Below are 14,408 nucleotides of genomic sequence, written 5' to 3' on the forward strand. Positions count from 1 at the left end.
AGAAAATAGTGATTTCAGACTACATTGGTAATGTAATTCGACAGGCAAATTACAGTAACATTTTTAGCAAATTTCTTTGAAAAAATATCGTAGGCATAGGGCCTAGCTACGTATACAGTATTTTCATTTTAGAGTACGTAGTTTGGAACGATATCGGAAGTGGGGGTGCTGGCAATGGCCTGCTATTAGAACTACAATTTATTTGAAAATATCTTGGGTCCGATCGTCCACACCAGTTGGGCCCAATAGTCTATCACCCAAAGTTTTCAATACGATTATCAAGAACGTACACGATCTATGCCCTGGGCTAGGCTTAGCTTGCTGTAGTCACTCTGCTACGTATACTACACTACAACCGCATAACAAAGAAAGCGACCCACGTGGTGCATTCTTAAATATTACACACATTATTTAATTGTATTAGACGATAACACGATATCATTGATTGAACGATCTAACTAGGCCTACCCTTGCATCGCAGTAATACTGAACTAGGCCTAGCTTAGGCCTCATTTTTTTGTGGAAAGCTAGACGGCTGCCTTTACATTTTCACCTGTTTTCAGTTTGCATTCAAAGGGTACATTGCTGCACAGCCAACTGTCGGGGATATAGTACCTTCATATGACTACTCATACGTATACAACAGAAAAAAACGTTGCATGGACTAAGTGAAAAATGGAGATCTAAATGAAGAAACGATGTATTTCAGCAAGTATTAAAACATTTTAGTCTTATTTTAGGCCTTCTTCAAAATACCTATGCCTACAGCAGATTATTTTTTTGCCGTAAAACCAAAATAGTTTCATCCATGCCGACATTCTGGTCGGTTAGCGTGAGCCCTGACTGAACTCTGCAGAAACTTCACATCGATCTTCGCAAGTTCGCATCGCGATGTAAAACAAAATGTCGGAAAACTTTCTTTGACGCATGCGCATTTGCATAAATGTCTACACACACACATACACACTACACACAATAAAAAACATAGGAAATAGCAAGAGTGATTACAATAGTTCCTATTGCATTACATGCATAGGAACTAAAAAGTATAAGAACAACCGATATCACTACTATTATATAATTATTAAAATTATTCTATTTATTACATATTCTAATGTTGTCTAATTCTTGAGTATATAAGGGTACATTGTAGGAATGAAATTTGTTTCAGTCTCTTGCTCGGGCTCAGCAAGAGATTGCCTTAAAGATTTCTGAATTTTTAAATGAAAAAGTACCATCTATTAGTTCAAAAAGTATAAGAACAACCGATATCACTACTATTATATAATTATTAAAATTATTCTATTTATTACATATTCTAATGTTGTCTAATTCTTGAGTATATAAGGGTACATTGTAGGAATGAAATTTGTTTCAGTCGCTTGCTCGGGCTCGGCAAGAGACTGCCTTAAAGATTTCTGAATTTTTAAATGAAAAAGTACCATCTATTAGTTCAGAAAGTATAAGAACAACCGATATCACAACTATTATATAATTAATAAAATTATTCTATTTATTACATATTCTAATGTAGTCTAATTCTTGAGTATATAAGGGTACATTGTAGGAATGAAATTTGTTTACGTTAAATATGGTACATGTTAAATATTCATATACAATTACGATTATATTATATCTAGGTAAGTGGAGAAGACTGCAAATTGTGTATGACTATTATTGTTTCTACTAGGAAAATAATGTGAAACACTGAAAGACCCCAATTGGAAATAAGCTTATTTTTAAACTTTCTTGGAAGTATGATATATTTGGGGTTTTTTTTCTCTTATATTCTACTTTAAATCTGAATGAACTGAATAAATCTAAACAATATAGCATAAATGCCCATATATAGTCATTATTTACCTATATATGGTCATAATGTGATGTCGTTTATTACAAAATTTGATAATGTGCACAGGGATTAATTCAGGGAAGTGACAGAAGCATTAGATGTATCTGTATGGACTTACAAATGAAACTTTGCTAGGCATTTTGACTTCTGTAACAATACCACCTCTGGTGTAATTCGACAGGTTTGTGGTATCTCCAATACTGAATGAATATGGTCCTAGCACCTTAATCTTGCGTGGCTCGCACTGGTTAAGCTCTACCATACCCTAAAGACAATTAAAAAGTACAATAAGTTGTAGAGTTACAGTAGTAACATATATATCATGCAATTTATATATAGTTTACAAAAGAATACTTACTTGGACTTCTGCGAATGTTACATAATCCCCCGACTCCAACCCATGTCTGGTTTCGTCTAAACACATTACTACACCTTGTTCATCCTAGTGGTAGAAAACAAAAACAACTACTACAGCAGGCAGATTGATTACATACAAAAAGCATTATATAATAAATATACAAAAGAAAAAATACATATATATTATACATACACAAAATAATAATCTGCCATTTTTTTTTGAATAACACAAAAGTACTGATTTTCAAAGAGTTAAATCAAAAGCAAATGTATGAAAAGTAGTACAGGATTAAATTTTAAAAAAAAACCGAAAAAACAATGATATATTTTTCTATTGTTTTGTATTAAACTAGGGAAATCTTTTGAGTTTTAGAGAATACTGGATCAGAAATATGAAGCTTGTTTTTATTTCTTTTGCTGCAACTTTATTTACACTTTCAGAACAAAAGGCTTCTTTATTTATTAACAGAATGAAATGCAAAAAGGCCTGGCCATGTTTCAGGCTGCATAACGGTTATTCTCAGTCTACAGAATTCAATGAAATACAAAATATGGGACACAAGACACCAGTCACTACTGTAGCCTGCCAAACACAAAGAATTATGGGTAATCTCACCTTAGTAACTGAGGAAAGCATATTACTGACTGGTGGTTCTCCATTTGTATCCACCACAAGAAAATCTTCTCCGAAGTCACAGAAGATTTGACCGAATAATCCTCTTGTTTCTGCCACTATCAGGTGGATCCCTCTGGAATGGCAGAAGTCTCCTATACTCAGCTGGGCTGCCAATGTGGAGGTTGTCAGGACAACAACCTGCAAACAGCAAAGCATATTTGTAATTTTTGTTACTTTATTTATATAGCACCTTTCATTTAGTTCACTGGGTCTACATACAAGTGTTGCTGCCTTATTGGCGCAATAGCAAGCAACCACATTAGGTACACATTTACACTCCTTGGTAAAGAGAAGAAATGCTCAAGGACACAAGCAAAATATACCAGCGAAAATGACCTCGAAGTTGGGAAACCAAACACAAGTCACCCGTCTTTACCTGAAATTTACTTATGAATGACTCGTTGAGAGCTGTGGTGTGGTGCGATACTGGTACATAGGAGTTCAACTCTGCAAGACGAGGTGTGGTCACTTCAGCTCGATTCTTACCAATATCTTCTTTACGAAGAAAAAACTAAAATGGAGGAAAATGATAAAATTATTAAAGATATTTAATAAAAAAGTAAAGCATAGGTGATAACAGACGCAATTGAAGAGGGCATAAACAAGAAAGGATGCGTGATAGGAATTATATAAAAATGAAGAAATACACATGATACAGTACATAAAGTTCTCAAATTTGTTATCAGCGATATTTGGTTGTCCACGTTTAATTGGACCTTAACTAAGCAACATTTTTCGACACACTGAAAACCATGCCATTGTTTTGGCTTCCCTTTCTTCAAGCTAGAAACACAGGCACTGTCTTGGCTTTCTAGCCATACCCCACCATCATGCACGGACTGCGAACACTGGCTTTCGTATTAGCCTTTTCACATGTAATCTTGGTTTTCCACCAATCAGCAGCAAGTCTTACTACCCAAACATATAATTATTTCCCTGTTTTAGATTTTCTGCAGATAATTATCCTCCTGGAGACAATTAGAGCAACTCAATTGAAACGTTGAGATATTCTCAAACAACAACAACCTTCAAACAATAACCTTTGATAACAACATACCTGAGAGGAGAGATCTGCAATGGTAACTGGTTCCTCATCATGGATTGTCACGGACTTGACGCCGGATAGGACAACATTCTTTGCGATCTCAACTCCAAGACCTTTCATTCCGGATATCAGCACATTTGACCTGCTCATAAGCTTCATAGCTGCATGCCCAAGGACATACCTGCAAAAAAACAAAAACAAAAAATAAAAAAAATATTATATTCAATTACTAGTTTGTAAAGTGGGAGTTTTGTAATAATAAATTAATTCACAAGTTAAAATATGACAATTAAATTACCATGTCATGAAAATAAATGTAATTATAGAATTTTAATAAAATATAAAGCAACAAATAATTTTGTTTAATTTTGGTACTTGTATTTGAACCTATTATGAAGTACTATAGGAGTTTACTTTCATGTCCAACCAGGTAAGTAGAGAAACATAAATATTTCAAAAATTTATTATTTTCATATTTTCATTCTGTTTAAAAAATAAGAAGTTTTCTTTATGTTTATTATGCCCGCCACTGCCTTGAAATCTCCAAAAATAAGATATGTGTATTTCTAATAACATTTTATTTTCATTTTCTCGTCCGTCCGAAGTTTTTCTGCTAAATAAGAAAACCAAATTTTTTCTTCTTCTGTAGGCCTCCGAAGGTTGTTAAAAACAGTTGACGTAACAAGGTATAAAAAAGTCTTGCATAAATAAGAAAAAAATATAAAGAACTTGAACAATTGAGGATATTGGAGAATAATTTAGTATACTATTCATAACATTGGTTACATTATGTACAGATTTACATTATCCGTAATTGTTTGGTTTGACATTACTCATTACAACTCAATTATTTATGCTGACCAATCACGATCACTTTCTTTGTCCTGTCCAGTCGTCTTCAGCTGTAACATTAATTACTTTAGCTCCGTACTATTCACTTGGTAAAATGATACATCATTTTTTGTCCTGTCTATCAGTCTTCAGTTGTAATATTATTTAATTAGCCCTGTACATCAATCGCAGTAGTAATAACATTATACTTACAGCTGTCTTGAATACAGGCCTTCATCAATTTCTGTCTGATCCCCATTTTTTGCCATTTCCACCTACAAGAAAAACAAAATTGTTCTAGAACTTACAGTATTATCAAATACATTCCTTATTGTACAGTAATTCTAAATTTGGAGTAAGGTAGTAGGGTACTGATTATCTAATGGTACAGTACCTGACAGGGGGTCAAATGACATATGGAATGCCAACTTCACATTTAACTATGTGATTAATAGTCCCTACATACAAAATATTAAAAGCAAATTTGCATGTTATTAATAATTAAAAACAAGCAAATTTGGTTTTAAAGGCTTCATTTTTCACACAAGTAACTTATATACAGACAATAAGAACATCCCACATTTAACTTTTTAAGCACAGGGGTGTATTATTTGCTTTGCAGGTTGATGATGCATAGAATGACCCGCCTAAAACTGTGGTTGAAATCAATGAGCCATGGAGGAGTCTCATTTCATTTGACTTCATATTCTATTTGAAAGTGCGCCAACAGTATTAATATCAATTTTTGTTTGGTTCAAAGAGAAAATATTTAAGCATACAGCTCTTCACTATCCAATTAGACAGCAAATTGTTTTGGCTGATAAAAATTACGTAATTAAATAAACTGTTGACAGACAGCTATGATCACTGATTGTAGGATCTCTGCTGAATCACTCCAACACTGAATAAAAATAAATATTAGTCATCAAAACCTATACTTTCAAATCATACGATATAATAAATTATCTGAAGAAGGGATGATAAAATAATCTGAAGGGATGATAAAATAATCTTTAGAAAAACAAAACTAGGTGAAAAGGTAACATTGTTTTACAGTAGATAAACATCCAACAATAAATTAATGACACATTTTGGCTTTAACTCGCAAAATATAATTTAATATTGTAATACATTTTACAGGATTTGAGATTTGAGGTAAATGATTGCACTCTCACACCATTACTAGCCTCATATACACTTCTCTTCAAGAATGTGAAAATAGACCACATTGGGTAATATTTTTATGTGTTGTTTTTGTGTTTATTGTTGATATGATATATTTTTGTATAGTATTTAAATATTATATTTTATTTAGTTATTTTTATGGCAGTGTTCATTGATTTGGATTTTGAATGAATGAATAAAATAAAAATAAATCACACAAAAATAAATAAATTTAAAAAAAATAAATAAATAATAAAAAATAATAAATAACATGGTTTTTTTTTGTGTTGCTTTGAACTCTATACTATTTTGATGAGTTTCAAGTATTCCATAGAACTACAACCTCCCACTAATATTCACTCAATTAAATTAAGGTGTGCCCTTTTATAGCTCACCTAACATTCTCAAATAACAAGCACTCCAGCAATGAATTAAAAATAAATATTAGTCATCAAAAACTTAAAAGCTTTAAACAAATATTTTAAAATAATTACGATAAACTATTACATGAAGGATCGTAAACTAAACATATAAATTAAACATCCACCGATGAGATAATGTTCAATATTTTGGCTTTAACTTGCATTATATAATTTAATGATAAATATTGACAGCTTTTAATAATATTAATAGCTAATATATTGTATATGCAACAAGACCTTTTAGTATTCACCTAGATAGGTATTTATGTATTTAACCAGGATATGATATCAATCTACCATTAATAATGGAAATTAAAAATTGCAATTTCTCATCAACAACATACAGTAGGTATCCACATACAGTAGGTAGCAAATATGAGAATACAGTTATAGGTAACAATTCCATTATGGTCTTCATATGGATTAGGAAGAAATATTGCTTTATATTTTGATAAATACTGTCATCTGGCAGTCCCCAAATCAAGACACTAATTTGCCCTTCCTTTATGAAATCAAAAGGGACAGTCCATAAATCTGAATAGCATTTTGGTTTCACTAACATGAGGTATATTTCGACGCCATAATCTGCAACACCTTTGGCGAAACGACCTGCACCTACTCTTTTATAATAGAAGACTATAAATTGCTCATAAGGTTGTGTTATTATAGTGAAACTGAAGATTAGGGTCATGTCAGCTCCACCAATCAATACCTCAAATTTATGTAAATCCATCAGAACATTATCCACAGCCTATTTTGTTAGTTATAGGCTTATTTACCTATAATACTAAACAAATAACTTATGCCCAACTGTATATTGCACTTTCACATGCAACTGTACTCCAATGTATTATCAAAATGGACAATTACTCACAAGGACTATTCGGCAGACGCTCGCGTAAAACATTATCTATAAAGAGGTCCTTTAGAAAAATTAATGACAAGGTAACTATAACATCCTCAATGATTGCCTCCTTAACTTAATTCCCATAACATTTAACTATGCCTAGTCACCATTTCACACTCATTTACCACCGTACGGAACACAGGTATATGCTAGTAAAATGTAATAAAAAGGTAATTGTTTTATAGAAAATATAAAGTTTGCTACCAACAAAACTTTTTTTTAAATAAGGCAAGATTTTTATACCTTGTTTAGTGAACCCACCGTCGGCCAATAAACAAAGATTTCAAATCATACATAAAAAATACCTCATGCCCAACCGTATATGTTGCATATTCACATGCAAAAGGGTACACTTCGATGCATTAGGAAGTTTTCGATGCACAACGCTAACCTTAACTTTAACGTTAGTACCAAACATGCAGCGCGATAGCTCCGCCCCTTTTTTAAACAAATCAAAATATGCATGCGCAAACCCATAACTAACGTACATCGAGCACGTAAAATCCTGAAATTAATGTACTCCGCTACGCAAGGAGAATAAATTATGACATCATCCGTTAACGTCGTGCATCGAAAAATCCCTATTATCAAAATGGACAATTCCTCACAAGGACTATTCGGCAGACACTCGCACGCAAAAAACATTATCTACAAAGAGGTCCTTTAGAAAAAATAATGACAAGGTAACTACCTATAACATCTTCAATGATTGCCTCCTCAAATTCCCATAACAATTTAACTATATGCCAATTACCCCCTTTTCACACTCATTTATCACCATGCAGGGCACAGATGCTAGTAAACGTAAAGTATTTAAATTCTTTTATAGAAAATATTTATAAATTTTGCTACCAACATAACAATTTTTATAAAATAAGGTGGGACTTTCTTATACTTTGTTTAGTGAACCCACCACCAGCCAATAATGAAGATTTCAAATAAAAATAAAATTTCATTTTTGAACAAGTAGCGCATCCCCACCACGAAAAAACTGAAATTTCATAAAGAAATAACAAGTTTTTCTTTATTTTTACTACACCCTCCGCTGCCTTGAAATCTCCAAAGATAAGATGTTTAAATTTGAAGCATTTAACCATCGTATTTCACATTCACCAATAAATTTTATATTTTAATTTGGATGCGGCCCTTAGTTTGCGGAACGTCGTCCTAGACGATTTTCACCTCCGCAGTAGGAGTAGATTGATGACCAGACTAGCCGCACCCCGAATTTTGGGCAAAAAGCACGTAAAAATTTTATCTACAGCACACCAGAATACACTGTAGCTTCAGTTGCAAAATTCGATAGATTTTGATTATGGACAATGTTTCAAGATACAATTTTTGTCACTTGTTTTAGTTGCCTGGGAAATCTAGGAGCGCCGTTTTTTGCTCTCCTGAAAGCAAATTAAGGAGCGCAATCAATCTCGCTCCTTAATTATGATGGGACTGATCCCATTACTATACTGTTTACATTCACCTATAGAATTTTATTTTCATTTTACCTGTCTTACATGTTACTGGTAAAACTATTTGCTAAATAAGAAATGTATGACCATATAGTACCTTACCTTATTGTAAACCTTAATGAAGCTTCCACGGTTATAAGCTCAGCGTAGACCTATATAACTTTGATGTTTATACATTACATTTACAGTTTAACTACTAGCATGAAAAATGTATCGACAATACGCTATTGTTATATATCAGACAATATACTAATTTCAGAGAAAAAAATTTGAATAGCCACACGCTGACTGGCTGGTACAATATTATTAACACATTTCAAAGGGACTATGAATTGACATTATGAACCAATACGCTCTGCTGTTGTAATTGCTCAGTCATCAATAACCACAACAAATATTTGAGTGAGATATATCTAATTATATGTTGGTGGTGAATAAACTAATTAAAAGAACTGATCCAGAATAAATTTACAAGATTTGCATTAGGCCTTATAAAAAATATTATTAGTTTATCACCCTATCTGGGCAGGAAAAGTGATGTGGTAGGGAGGCATTTTTTTAAATTTTTTATTTTGCTAAAGCCAAATATCACCCTTGGGTTGATTGCTGGTGCATTGATATTCAAAGTAAAACATGATTTAGATAATGCAAACAATATCTACTAACTACTTAATAAAATAAATGGAAAAAAAAAAAAAATTTAAAATAACAAACTAATTTTTTTTTCTCAGTACCATAGAAGACATGCGCGCGGAGGTGATAAACTAATATTTTTTTTTATTTGGCCTTATTAAAAGGCCAAAGGTTGAGATCAAAGGTCGATGTCAAAAGTTTAAATATATCTCCAGTTAAACTTGTCTAAGTCAACTTTGCATTTTACATGCTAAATTGTTGTGTTTTCCATTAACAATCTGTAAGTAAAATTTTATCTACGTCAAACAACATTTCAATGGCATTTTGGATTTGACTTAGGCAAGTTCAACTTATGTGTTGTATTCTTAATAGACAACTGACAATTTAAGTCCACATTAAATTAGCAGTACCAAATAAATACAATTTACTTACACTCGTGGTTGCAACTGAATTATTTGATGTGTTGTTGGTATCAGTCTGGGACTGGACTTTCAACTTTTTGCTTGGGGGCTCGGAGCAGTGATCCTCAGAAACGCTTGCTGACATCTGCAATGAATTGGGTTTGTAATCGTTAGTCTTACTGTAAGCGCTAAACATAGCATATGACTACAAAGGCCTTATTAACATCAGATGAGCGATTCATAGGCTGTGGTTTTAGTATGTAAAGCCTTCCAGACTATCATATTTTATTTGACAAAAACATGCCTAAATACGTCATGTCATGTTTTTAAAACATGAATAATAAATAAGTTTAAGTTTGTTAGTTTTGTTTTCATGTATGTATCTTTATGTTCTGTTGTTCGGGTTGTTCATTCTTAAAGCTCTTGCTTGCTTTGAATACTGTACATTTATCATTGTGTATTGTTACTTAATTATTTTAATCAATTATCAATTTTTTATGATTTGTATTTTCCTGAATTTTGATGAATGGAAATAAAACTTATTTGAATTTGATTCATAGGCTGTGGTTTTAGTATGTAAAGCCTTCCAGACTTATCATATTTCATTTGACAAAAATATGCCTAAATAGGTCATGATGACATCACATCATAACCACATATAGGCATAACATGCCTAAATATATCATGATGACATTACATTATAACCATATATGGGCATAACATGTTATTCAACAACCAATACCAGTTTATGGAATTTGCCAAAAACGTTAAACAAACTATACAATGCTCTGTACAAAACAATCTCATAATTACGCTTTGGGAGTGGAATTGTTTTTAGTTATAACAAGAAAAAATCTAAAAAATAACATCTGTTATACAATACATAAAAATATTTAGCAAATAGCAATTTACAAACAATTTAACATGGGCAAATCCAAGCAAACTACCAGCAGCACATCAAATAAATGGTCTAAGGACAAATTTGGGGAGACAGGATTTTTCTAAGCCTTGTTGTTAATGAAATTCAGGAAATTTGATAAAATGCGGGTCTAGATTTTAACATGTGTTGAAGGATACAGCTGTATGGACCAGTTGTCTTCCTTTACCAGGTTATTATAACATCAATTTTGTCTTCGTCGGAAATGATTTTCATTCCATATGTGAGATTGTGTTGCATTAACAACAACAACATCAACAGGCAGTGACACTGCCTGCATTTTGCAATCAAAAATAGCATTAACTGGCTGACATCCAATTGTTCAGCCCATTGCTCATGGCATCTTTTAATATTTAAGAAACATGTAGTGGTAGGTAATCCAGTGGGCTTAGCAACAATTTCCTTTTTGCAATGTAGGCCATATTGTTTATATAGACCACATGAGTTAAATTTTGGTTACAGATAGAAAATCTCTGTAAGGTAACCCATACCCGGAACTACTCTTACTATTACTCTTTCGGACTACTTTTTCTGTTGGTAGCTGCTCTTTATGGTAAGGCAGCATTCAAAATTTTGGTGCAGTATTTAGGCCATTTTTCCAAGTCCCCAAAATTTGAGTGCGACTTACAACCTTGATTGAAGATGCATAAGGCAGCACTCTGAAATTGAAAAGTTTGCCTATTTTTGAGACACAGCAATGTTAAGCTGTTCGGTTTCTGGATGGTCCCATATTAACAATGTCTTTTATCTCATATTCTAATTAGAGACCAAAGGTGCTATAAAGTCCATGGACATTCCATTACCAAAAATGGTCTTTAATTTGTGGAGACCTGTATTATTTTTTAAAATTTACTTTCATACACTTTAGAATTAGGACAAAAACTTTTTAGAAATGTATACAAAAACAATAACACTATTCATATCTATCTACCCATGCAGAATTACCAAAGGAAAAATTATTTTTTTAAATACCGAATGGAATGTGTATTGCAGGCATTGCCTTGGGAATGGCAAGTTATTAAATCTAATTATATCAGTGATGACGACAGTCTAAATTGTCTTTGTTTAGAGGAACAAATAAATTTCCCTAGAAGTAGAATACCATGTAGTCAGTAAACATATTAGTAGTAAATCAATAATTCTGAATAATTCCTTAAAGCTTAATAAACCATGAAAACACTGTACAGTTGAACCTGCCATTTACTGTACGTACACCTTGGGCTGAAAGCAGTTCGTAATTGAGAAAATTCGTAAAAAAATATGAGAAATTCGTATGAATAGTGACACAAAAACAAACAAATAATACAGATGCTTATTGAATATCCGAAGAGTCATGATTCATTCTTAAAAAGATAAAAGGTCGATGTTACCATACATTTGTAATGACTAGCTGATTCGATTCACATGCATTTAGTAGGCCCAGGGTAGGCTGCCCAGCCTTGCCCTTAGCCTAGACAAGGTAGGCCTAGCAGCATGCACTGCCTGCCTGAATTTTGGCTAGTTTTGATTATTTTACATCATGTAATTGGTTTGACTTTTTTAAGCCTAAAGTAGTATGATGTATTTATGGAAATACTGTATAACTAGTACTATAATGCATTTTTAATGACCTTTGTAATTCGTTTTTCTTAAAATAAATAAAAATAGCAAAAATTTGATGAATCAATCTAGCGATGACATCATCGTCCGAACTTTCGTAAAATAGAAGGTTTGTTTGATTGACTGTACATTCTCTATTGTTTTATTGGAAATTGATAATCCCATTGTAAATTGTTACAAATAGAGGGCGCAATTCAATTTTAGGTATGTCAACTAAGTGACAAAATCTTGCATTCTGATGACATCAAATTTACCTATTAATTAATATTTCTGATATTTAATAAACATGCCACATTCCATTTTTTTTAATGCAATACTTTATCATTATTTCTATATAATTTACAAGATACTGTATGATATATTTGTGATGGAAAATTTCTCAAAAAGAAATAAGTGGTCTATTTAATTGATACTGTCCTAAATGTCTACAAACACCACTTCAAAACCAACAATGATACTTCCAACATTTATGATCTTTTTACTATGAATTTATTTACTGCTAGGGGAATGTTGATGCAAATACAATTAATATTTTGTCCTTATGACTACAGTAGCAAATAAAATTTGAAAACTTATTTAAAACCATTATTAATTTTCAACTTCATAAGTTTTAATAGTTTCAGATTCTCTGGCATCCAATATTTACTTAAATATTAATTATTGATAATGGAAAAGAAAAGTGTAAAATGCTGGGCAGTTTTTATTCTAACTAATAAGCATGGAAAAGCAAGCATTGATAAGACTTCAGAAGGATTAGTCTAATCTAGGCCTAACTCCAGTGTTCTGCCGGTTGATTGAAACCTAGTTGTAGGCCTAATCAATGTTTTTATTTTTATTTTACCAACAACAAAATATATACCGGTGGACGGCTAAAACGGCTTCGGCAGAAACTGAGCTCATTGATTTAATAATAATAATAATTCTTTATTTGTCCTCGTATATGTATGCCTACACACTGGGAAATTCGGGCTGGGTCCCCGGGGACCCGCGGCTGCCATAGCTCGGCGCCAACTACCCCACTTACTCTAAACATCAAACGGATACAGACTGATACATACATGGTCCTTAACTCGCCTAACTCTCCTGAGAGGGTTATTCGAGGAGCTGAGCGTTTTGTTATTAAGACCCGAATTCAATACTCGATGCAGAGCCGGGTATTGAACCCGGGCCCTGGCGTGCAAGAGGCAGGAACCATACCAATTAGCCAAATGCTCAGCACTCATTTCAGTTATAGTTTAAGTTAGGGCCTATCTATACCTACCTTTCTTGCTGCTGGTAGAATAGGCCTTGACCTGGCCTATTACTAGGTATAACAAAAGGGGAAGGGGGCCCAAAGCCCTAACTAGTTAAATTATGGATCAGTGCAAGCCCTAACTAGGCCTAGTTAAATTATGGTAAATCACGCCATTCATTCAGTACCAACAATACAATACAATTACAACAAAGGAAAGACGATAAAACGAAGATATTCACAAAATGTTATCAATTAGGTGTAAACTTAAAATGAATAAAAAGCACATATCCAACGACACAGATAAATACTGCACATAGGCCTAGGTATTTTTTGCCTTCTGAACGAAATTTCGCCCAGCTTATCAACAATTTTCCAATGAATGGGTCACCGGTGAAGACAAAAAACTTCTGTCGAACAGCAGATTGATTCCGCAGCCTACAGAATTTGAATGACGTATTTTACATTTTAATGAATTTATTCGGCATTCTTACCATATTTTTTCCACAATCTTTGCATAAAAATGCGCCTGGATCATTTTATGCTACAAAAGTGTTGGATTTACAAGAATATTTGACAAATATGAGTCAAATCATAGAAAAAACCTAGAACGTTCTCGGTGAATCACGTCTGTTCAGCACGCAAACGTTCCACGAGCAAACAGCAGAACACACGTGAAGCCCTCTGTCGATTTTCAAGCTAAATACCGTGCTGAGGGCTTTGTACTTTAGCGACCCATTCCGCACAATCATCTTCCCTAATATAACAATATAAAGCAATAAAATTTTAAAATATCCTTACCAAAACTACTTTACAAAATATGGCACATTTATACTATAATTCCTAAGTGGAATTTTGCTGTTTGTCAGGAATTATGATATACAAAA

The 14,408-nt window shown here is 32.9% G+C and overlaps 1 protein-coding gene across 1 annotated transcript in view; it reads right to left on the bottom strand.

Annotated features, from left to right (window-relative positions):
* LOC117110813 (ubiquitin-like modifier-activating enzyme 1) overlaps positions 1–14,186 on the bottom strand; it is a gene marked incomplete in the record, with an annotated part of 39,837 nt that extends 25,651 nt beyond the window's left edge. The window contains 9 exon segments of the mRNA XM_033253640.1: positions 1,386–1,418; positions 1,971–2,117; positions 2,211–2,294; positions 2,826–3,023; positions 3,262–3,396; positions 3,943–4,111; positions 4,975–5,036; positions 9,786–9,899; positions 14,016–14,186. Coding sequence (XP_033109531.1) covers positions 1,386–1,418; positions 1,971–2,117; positions 2,211–2,294; positions 2,826–3,023; positions 3,262–3,396; positions 3,943–4,111; positions 4,975–5,036; positions 9,786–9,899; positions 14,016–14,018 — 945 coding nt within the window.
* Positions 14,187–14,408: the final 222 nt, after the last annotated feature.

This window comes from Anneissia japonica, unplaced genomic scaffold (assembly GCF_011630105.1).
Source record: "Anneissia japonica isolate Jap-2015-1 unplaced genomic scaffold, ASM1163010v1 scaffold1511_len2985839_cov193, whole genome shotgun sequence".
Classification (NCBI taxonomy): domain Eukaryota; kingdom Metazoa; phylum Echinodermata; class Crinoidea; order Comatulida; family Comatulidae; genus Anneissia; species Anneissia japonica.